The sequence below is a fragment of the Anguilla rostrata genome, chromosome 7 (genome assembly GCF_018555375.3).
Source record: "Anguilla rostrata isolate EN2019 chromosome 7, ASM1855537v3, whole genome shotgun sequence".
Lineage (NCBI taxonomy): Eukaryota > Metazoa > Chordata > Actinopteri > Anguilliformes > Anguillidae > Anguilla > Anguilla rostrata.
The window spans coordinates 1,533,808-1,543,406 of record NC_057939.1 but is presented as its reverse complement, the minus strand read 5'-3'; the positions used below and the strand labels follow the sequence as shown (position 1 = coordinate 1,543,406).

Sequence of the window (9,599 nt, the reverse complement as noted above, 5' to 3'; positions counted from 1 at the left end):
AGTCACACTACCTGGTATGAAGGAAGGGTCGACAACCCATATCATCCACCCCAAGTCAAATTTAGATTACAACTGAAATTATTTTTTTAAAGGATTTTAAAACCAGTTCCTTTGTACCTGGGGCAGGTGTGTCAGGTGTGATGTGCTCAGCAGGTGTTGTGTCTCTCTGCTGGTTCTCTGATTTCAACAGACTTGTCTGTGATTTGTCCTTTTCTTTCTGCTCTTTCAGAGTTTCCTGCAAATCAGACTTTAATTTACCCACTGAAAAATGCAGAAACAGAAATGTTTTCAGAAAAATGAAAATGAATACTTCTGTACCTAACTACTTTATCTGGAATAAGCAAATAGGTGAATTATTGGTCACATATACTAATCACATTTTAGAAAACAAATGCAGTTCAGCAAACTAGTTGCATCTGTCCCAAGTTATATATGTCCTTTATGCTGTTTAAAGCTTTGGTCTGCATGATGACCTGAAATTGGGAGCCAACTAACTGATTTAAAGATACAGATTTTCTCAAAAGTGAAAAATCAGTATTCAGTATTTAAACTGATTTATGTATGTGGAGGTCAGGTAAGGAACAAAACAAAAAAAACATTGGCCTTGAATAAGCAGAAACAGTTTGCTGAGATGATAAGCTGAACTGGCAGCAGGATGAGTATAACTGTATTCATACTTGATAAATGGTCTTTCATACATGTTTTATGCTTTACCAAACAGCTACCAAACAGCTATAGAAAATTCTAGCTTGCAGAAGAAAAAAAGAAAAAGATAGTAGTGTGACCTAATCTTGAACTACAAAGGGAGACAGAGCATCTTAGAGTAAGTCAGAGAATCAGAGACTCTGTTCCTGTGTACTCTCTCCATGCCGCATCAATAAACAACTCATCGCACTTTGAAGTAACAACCGGAATTCAGTGTGGATTATTTTTTCCATGACATATAAATACTCCATGATATATTTCTGAGCTAGTTGTCTCAGTTGTCAAATTAAAAAGAGTCTGATCTAGCCTGTGCTAACAGACATTTTATTTTCAGAAGTGTTATCTTCTAAGGTATCTAATGGATCGTGAAATAAAATAAATCTCTCCATTGTAATCACAGCATGTATTCATGCGATTCCAGTCAATATACCATCCCTGACATGTTCATGTCCTTAAGATTCAATTGTAGCTACTGCTGTGAATAAATGGCCTTGAATAAGTCAAAGCAATTTTCGAAATGGTTTGAATGACCCTGCGCAGAAATACAGTATGACTGACTAGCCGAGGTGTACCTCTGTCTCAGCCTTGGGAAGGCCAGTGTCAGACTGGCCCTGGCTCTGGGAGTGGGTGTGGTCACCACAGTGGGTGTGGTTGTCAGAGTGGGTGTGGCTCTTGCTGATTGGGTGCCCTTCCTGTTGGTCACAGTCTAATACAGTGGGACAAAAAAGAAAACAAAGAAGCAGCTGTTAGAATGTAGGCAGATCCCTCAACACAAGATAAAATACTGGCTCTAAATATGCTTCTACAGATCTGCACGGTTTTAGCAATAAACATTTGAGAGTAATTGAATTGAATCGTGACTAGTGAGAGAATGTTGCAAGGATATGCATTTTAATTCCATGTTTTAAAGTGTCAGGCTGCATTTTAATAAGCAGGTCTGTGACTAAGGGATCACAGAAATGTACTCCTTCATTAAGTTTATCATGGGCTGAAAAAGCACTGCTGCTACAGCACTAGATTTTGACCCTCACCAGGCAGGTTAACAGAACTCAGTTCTCTTCTACTGTGGCAACCTGGGTGGTTGGAAAATGTCAGGTATTCTACAGCCAATCAGATATAGGCAATGATTAGGTCAGATGTAGGGAGTTTGTTTATTTGTGTGAATTTAGCCAGGACCCCTTCTCCCACACTGTGATGGGACCCTAGATTTCTGTCTGGCCAGAGGGAAGAGTGCCCCCTACTGGTCCAACAACACCTCTTCAAGCATAGTCTGGACGAATGCATGTACCTTCCGGGGCAAAAGGGAGGAGTCGCCTGCCGCTAGGAGCCAGCAGTAGCTTCCCTATTGGTTAATCGAACGGTCTGTGTCAGCGTGCCGGTTTTCCCTCCGCCCCCCCCCCCCCACACACTCCCTCTGTTCCGTGTGTGCTGCAATCTAAGTCCCAGCTGAAACACACCAGCAAAACAGACAAAGCAATCGAGCTAACCAAAATTATCTGCTAAAAACAGAATTATGGACAAATTCTAAGAATATTTTAATTCTGTTATATCACAGAATTGCCAAATACATGGCTTGACTACGCAGTTATCGAACAGAGGTGTACTCGCTTGCTTGCCAACAGGATTTGGCAAAAGTTTAATTTTTCAAGCGTGGCCTTAGGGTATGCAGTCTGCTATCAAATAAATTTCCAGAAAAATGGTCAGAAGAAGCAATGATTTTGATTGTTTGCCCGTTACAATCAATAATGGATTGAGGAGCAAGTGGAATTGTTGAACCAAAAAGGAATTAAATAAATAAATTTATCATCGATAAATAAATTGTGTTTGTTTCTTTTATTATCGAACCGCAGACTCTGCATATCTCGGTGATAAACTTTGATGGTGTGGTCGGTGCTCTGACGTTAAAGTTAGCCATTTTCCCCAAATAGTGGCGAACTGATGCGGGTATGTGGAAAGGTTTGCCTCCGGTAATGTTTTTCCGGTGCACGTTTCAGACCACGCCTGGCCAAAATCATCACATTTGGAGCGCCGACCCTCTGCACTCTGATTGGTTGGGAAAATACAACTATCCTGGGAAGGTTGCCTCCTTTGTTTATGCCTAGAACGTCAAGGCATCGGCCAGGCTCTGTTGAACGAAGTGAAAAAAGAGACTGGCTCGCGAGGCTACTTCAAGCAGCAATCTGGTTTTCCCAGGAGGTCTCCCATCCCAGTAAGAACCAAATAAACACAGATTTCAAAACACCCAGCTTGTCTAAATATTTCAAGTAATTAGGGCTTGGTGTTTTTTTATTTTATTTCATATTATAATCTCAAGACAACATGGCCTTGTAATTGGTAAAACCTTCCTTACCTTTGACATCAGGGCTGTTTATATTTACAATAAAATCATGCAGAACTTTACATCTGTCAAAATAAGGCGCTGCCGCATGGCCTCCGCGCTGAGCCGTAATGGAGACAGATTGTGAGGATCTCAGAACTGTGTGTGGAGGATCAGCGAAGTCCTCTCCTGATTGGACAGGGAGAGAAGGAAGAGACCAATTAAATGTTGTCCTGTGGAACCCCCAGTCACAACCGGCACTTTTACAGCCAGAATTCAGCAACAGCAGACCCTTATCCCTGCAGTATGCCACACAGGACTCCCTGTGTGTGTGTGTATATGTGTGTAGACATGTGTATCTGCCTGTGTGTCTGTGTAAGCGTGTGCGTGTGCATGTGTGTGTATTTTTGTATATGTGTGTGTACATGTGTGTATCTGATTGTATGTCTATGTAAGCATCTGCACAAGCACATGTGTGTGTGTGCATGTGTATGTGTATAAGTGTGTGTACACGAGTGTTTGTGTAAGCATGTGTGTGCACATGTATTTGTATGTATGTGTGTCTGTGTGTGTGTGCGTGTGTGTATGTGTGTGTGAGTGCGAGCACGTGTGCGTCTCTGTGTTTGTATGTGTGTGCGTGTCTGTGTGTGTGTGTGTGCGTGTGTATGTGTGTGTGAGTGCGAGCACGTGTGCGTCTCTGTGTTTGTATGTGTGTGTGTGTGTTTGAGTGCCTGTGCACGCTTGCGTGTGTCTGTGTGTGTATGTGTGTGAGTGTGTATGTGAGTGTCTGTGTGTGTGTGTGTGTGAGTGAGTGTGTGTGTATGTGAGTGTGTGAGTGTGTGTGTGTGAGTGTGTATGTGTTTGTGTGTATGTGTTTGTGTGTGAGTGTGTATGTGAGCGTGTATGTGTGTGTGTGAGTGTTTATGTGTGTGTGCAAGTGTGTATGTGTGTGTGTGAGTGTGTATGGGTGTGTGTGTGCAAGTGTGTATGTGTGTGTGTGAGTGTGTATGGGTGTGTGTGTGTGTATGTGCGTGTGAGTGAGTGTGTGTGTTTGTGTGAGTGTGTATGTGTGTGGTTCTGTATGTGTGTGTTTGTGTGAGTGTGTGTGAGTGTGTATGTTTGTGTGTGTGTGTGGGCTGCCTCTCACCCTGGAGGGAAGCTCCAGATGTTCTTCTTGGTGAAGACATGGCGTGGGAGACTGGAAGGAACAGAGATAAAACCATAAAACCAAACTAACTCAAACCAAAATCCATCCATAAAAAAAAAAGATAATCATTTGCCGATTCATTTGACCATTAATTTTAAGGTGAAATGGGTAACTTGCTACTCTAGTGTCCACAAGGGAGAACGGCAATTCATACCCAAAGCATGACACCGCCTCGCTAGTTGCTTTCAATGGAAACGCTGAACATAGTGTGATGGGATGCTAGCTACTGTAACATCCAAAATGTCAAGAGATAAGTATTACGTCAGACAAGACTGAATAATATGTTTATGTTGCATCATAGCCACGCCTCCTACTGGCCCCCCAGCACCTCTTTCAGCAGCAACTTGGTCTTTACAGGAGTCTCCAATCCAAGTACGAACAGAAAATATACAGGATTTCAAAACACACAGATTTCTAAACAGTTTTGGGGTCTCTTAATTGGGTCCTCACCTTTACTGACGGTCTCGCCTTTAGACACACTCACACTCTCCTTTGAGTCTTCAGCTTCCTTTAAATAAAAAACACCAGAGTGTACTTGTATTTTCAGAGAACAGTTTAATATTTGACTCAATTATTAATATGAATACCAGCTTAAATTTCAGGAGCTGGCTGTTTATTATCAGACCTATAGCACTGATGTGAATTTCAGCGTATGCACAATTTATGATCAGTTATAAAAGGGATAGTTCTGGTCTTGGATGCTGATTGGTCAATACCGTGTTCCAGCCATGCTATAATACATGATATAGTAACAGCTATGACATGACATGCACCTATTCACCTTACAGTATACAATATCACTGTGCACCTTTAACAGAGATTGGACCATGGACAGTACCTAACATTATTGGCCCAAGAACCTTTAACGTAACTTAATTTGAGAAAATCAGAAATAAAAAGATTGCAACAAACCAGGACAATAATATGGACAGTTTTAACATTACTTTATATAAGAAAACATGGTTATTGCAGCTTTCAGTGCATGATATCAAAATGTACTCCCAAAATTTATGGTATCTACTGTGTTAAACATTTTAAACTTGCATGAATGACAACATCAAGATTAACAAACCCAATGCAAAAGTGAAGTTAGTTAGACTGTTTCTAGTTTTTCTTTGTTTGTTTGTAATTTTAAACACAGAAACATTTCCAGTGTAAATTCAGCTCTAACAGTGTTAATAAAACTTAACAGATCACATTTGTTCCCACATTCCATAGTGAATTAATACATTTTACTGTGTAGCAGTAGAGTTACTGACAGGTTAGAAAGGTGTAGGCTAGTTGCTTGTCAGGTTTGCGCAACCAGGTATGCGAGTGTGTAAAGTTATTACTGTAAAAGTCAAGAGAATTGACGTTAGTTTGCTAAAGTAAAAAGCATTTTAGCGTCTAATGTTAAACATTACTTAGGCTATATTCCCTCTGCTTTCAATCGCCACACAAAAAATAATGTTAGCCTACATGTCCAGGGAGTGGTCGAACTCATCAGGAAAATTCATGCATATATTTTCTGAATCCTGTATATATATATCTGCAATAAAGTGGGAAAATCCCACTGATCCCAGAGTGAGACTACATGCTGATATTTAAAAATAATTGTTCAGCACATGAAATACAGAAAACTGCACATAGAAATCTTGTCAGCAGATTAAACAGCTCTGTTAGCTAACCATTTCATCTGAAATAAGCAATGGGGAAATGACTGCATGCATAAACCAATCAATTGGTTGAAAATGAATGCAGTTTAGCAAACTAGCTGCATCCGTCCCCACATGAATATGACCTAGCAAATGTCCCTAATGGCATTTAAGGTTGCTTTGGTGTGTATAATGAGCTGAGAGTGGTAGCCAACTAGTTAACTAGGCAACTTTGGTAGCTAGCCTGTTGGCTAATCAGTAGATGTAGCCTGGAGATAGAAATTCATATGATAGTATATTTTTGTTGGGACAAGTGCTGCAACTCAGAGAGTGCTGCTAAGCACAGTAGACCTGGCTGTCTAAAAATACCTGACTCCCAAAATTTACAGAGCTTGTGAGCTATTGAGCCCGTTCATAAACTCTATAACTTGAGAAGTGTTATCTCAGACTTATGTGTAGTGAATTGTACAGATCTCCCCATTGTAAGCACATAATTTATTCAAGGGCTAAATAGGCTGCCTAAAAAAGGCAACAAAAAAATAATCTGACACTGTGGAGTTTGGTCCCTGCTCTGGGGTTTGTGTAAGAACTCTCACCTTCTTCACCTGCTTTGCAGTACACACAGTGTCTTTGGTGTCTTTACTCAAAGTCCCATCCACGTCATCAGTATCTGCTAAACCACTCTTTGCGTCTGACTTAGCTGGGTCTGCAGAGGAGGGCTGGGACTGGGCCAGGCATGAGGATGGGTTCTCTGGTGCTGGTTCTGGGCCCAGACTGGATCTGTTGTCTGTGGTCTCCTCCTGATACTTAGAATCTGCAGCAGAGATGTTCAGAGACAGACCACAATCACACTCCCTGGTATAAGAGGTGCCCGGAAGGGTCCCCAACCCACATCGTCCATCCGAAGTTAAAATTAGATCAAAATCAAGAAATTTTTTCTGGATGATTTTTAAAACCAGTTCCTTTGTACCTGGGGCAGGTGTGTCAGGTGTGATGTGCTCAGGAGCTGTTGTGTCTCTCTGCTGGTTCTCAGACTCCAACAGACTTGTCTGTGATTCGTACTTTTCTTTTTGCTCTTTCAAAGTTTCCTGTAATCAACTTCAAATTACACCCTTTTCATCCCCTTTTACCCACAATTTGGGAAATCTCATTTCATTGAGGAGTGAGACTACATGCTGATATTTAAAAATAATTGTTCAGCACATGAAATACAGAAAACTGCACATAGAAATCTTGTCAGCAGATTAAACAGCTCTGCTAGCTAACCATTTCATCTGAAATAAGCAATGGGGAAATGACTGCATGCATAAACTAATCAATTGGTTGAAAATGAATGCAGTTTAGCAAACTAGCTGCATCCGTCCCCACATGAATATGACCTAGCAAATGTCCCTAATGGCATTTAAGGTTGCTTTGGTGTGTATAATGAGCTGAGAGTGGTAGCCAACTAGTTAACTAGGCAACTTTGGTAGCTAGCCTGTTGGCTAATCAGTAGATTTAGCCTGGAGATAGAAATTCATATGATAGTATATTTTTGTTGGGACAAGTGCTGCAACTCAGAGAGTGCTGCTAAGCACAGTAGACCTGGCTGTCTAAAAATACCTGACTCCCAAAATTTACAGAGCTTGTGAGCTATTGAGCCCGTTCATAAACTCTATAACTTGAGAAGTGTTATCTCAGACTTATGTGTAGTGAATTGTACAGATCTCCCCATTGTAAGCACATAATTTATTCAAGGGCTAAATAGGCTGCCTAAAAAAGGCAACAAAAAAATAATTTGACACTGTGGAGTTTGGTCCCTGCTCTGGGGTTTGTGTAAGAACTCTCACCTTCTTCACCTGCTTTGCAGTACACACAGTGTCTTTGGTGTCTTTACTCAAAGTCCCATCCACGTCATCAGTATCTGCTAAACCACTCTTTGCGTCTGACTTAGCTGGGTCTGCAGAGGAGGGCTGGGACTGGGCCAGGCATGAGGATGGGTCCTCTGGTGCTGGTTCTGGGCCCAGACTGGATCTGTTGTCTGTGGTCTCCTCCTGATACTTAGAATCTGCAGCAGAGATGTTCAGAGACAGACCACAATCACACTCCCTGGTATAAGAGGTGCCCGGAAGGGTCCCCAACCCACATCATCCATCCAAAGTTAAAATTAGATCAAAATCAAGAAATTTTTTCTGGATGATTTTTAAAACCAGTTCCTTTGTACCTGGGGCAGGTGTGTCAGGTGTGATGTGCTCAGGAGCTGTTGTGTCTCTCTGCTGGTTCTCAGACTCCAACAGACTTGTCTGTGATTCGTACTTTTCTTTTTGCTCTTTCAAAGTTTCCTGTAAATCAAACTTCAAATTACACCCCTTTTCATCCCCTTTTACCCACAATTTGGGAAATCTCATTTCATTGAGGAGTGAGACTACATGCTGATATTTAAAAATAATTGTTCAGCACATGAAATACAGAAAACTGCACATAGAAATCTTGTCAGCAGATTAAACAGCTCTGCTAGCTAACCATTTCATCTGAAATAAGCAATGGGGAAATGACTGCATGCATAAACTAATCAATTGGTTGAAAATGAATGCAGTTTAGCAAACTAGCTGCATCCGTCCCCACATGAATATGACCTAGCAAATGTCCCTAATGGCATTTAAGGTTGCTTTGGTGTGTATAATGAGCTGAGAGTGGTAGCCAACTAGTTAACTAGGCAACTTTGGTAGCTAGCCTGTTGGCTAATCAGTAGATTTAGCCTGGAGATAGAAATTCATATGATAGTATATTTTTGTTGGGACAAGTGCTGCAACTCAGAGAGTGCTGCTAAGCACAGTAGACCTGGCTGTCTAAAAATACCTGACTCCCAAAATTTACAGAGCTTGTGAGCTATTGAGCCCGTTCATAAACTCTATAACTTGAGAAGTGTTATCTCAGACTTATGTGTAGTGAATTGTACAGATCTCCCCATTGTAAGCACATAATTTATTCAAGGGCTAAATAGGCTGCCTAAAAAAGGCAACAAAAAAATAATCTGACACTGTGGAGTTTGGTCCCTGCTCTGGGGTTTGTGTAAGAACTCTCACCTTCTTCACCTGCTTTGTAGTACACACAGTGTCTTTGGTGTCTTTACTCAAAGTCCCATCCACGTCATCAGTATCTGCTAAACCACTCTTTGCGTCTGACTTAGCTGGGTCTGCAGAGGAGGGCTGGGACTGGGCCAGGCATGAGGATGGGTCCTCTGGTGCTGGTTCTGGGCCCAGACTGGATCTGTTGTCTGTGGTCTCCTCCTGATACTTAGAATCTGCAGCAGAGATGTTCAGAGACAGACCACAATCACACTCCCTGGTATAAGAGCTGCCCGGAAGGGTCCCCAACCCACATCGTCCATCCGAAGTTAAAATTAGATCAAAATCAATAAATTTTTTCTGGATGATTTTTAAAACCAGTTCCTTTGTACCTGGGGAAGGTGTGTCAGGTGTGATGTGCTCAGGAGCTGTTGTGTCTCTCTGCTGGTTCTCAGACTCCAACAGACTTGTCTGTGATTCGTACTTTTCTTTTTGCTCTTTCAAAGTTTCCTGTAAATCAAACTTCAAATTACACCCCTTTTCATCCCCTTTTACCCACAATTTTGGGGAAAAATCATTTATTTAGGGTGAACTACTTGATATTTAAAATAAATTTTTCGCCTGAAATACAGAAAACGCACATAGAAATCTTGTCAGCAGATTTAAAAACTCTGCTAGCTAAACCCTTT

At 41.3% G+C, this 9,599-nt stretch overlaps 1 protein-coding gene across 1 annotated transcript in view; it reads right to left on the bottom strand.

Annotated features, from left to right (window-relative positions):
• LOC135258451 (protein starmaker-like) overlaps window positions 1–9,599 on the bottom strand; it is a 228,028-nt gene continuing 218,429 nt past the window's right edge. Inside the window, exons 25-26 of the mRNA XM_064341841.1 lie at window positions 8,929–9,146; window positions 1–235 (exon numbers count right to left, since the gene is read on the bottom strand). Coding sequence (XP_064197911.1) covers window positions 62–235; window positions 8,929–9,146 — 392 coding nt within the window. The 3' untranslated portion in view covers window positions 1–61. The remainder of the gene's footprint in view (window positions 236–8,928; window positions 9,147–9,599) is intronic.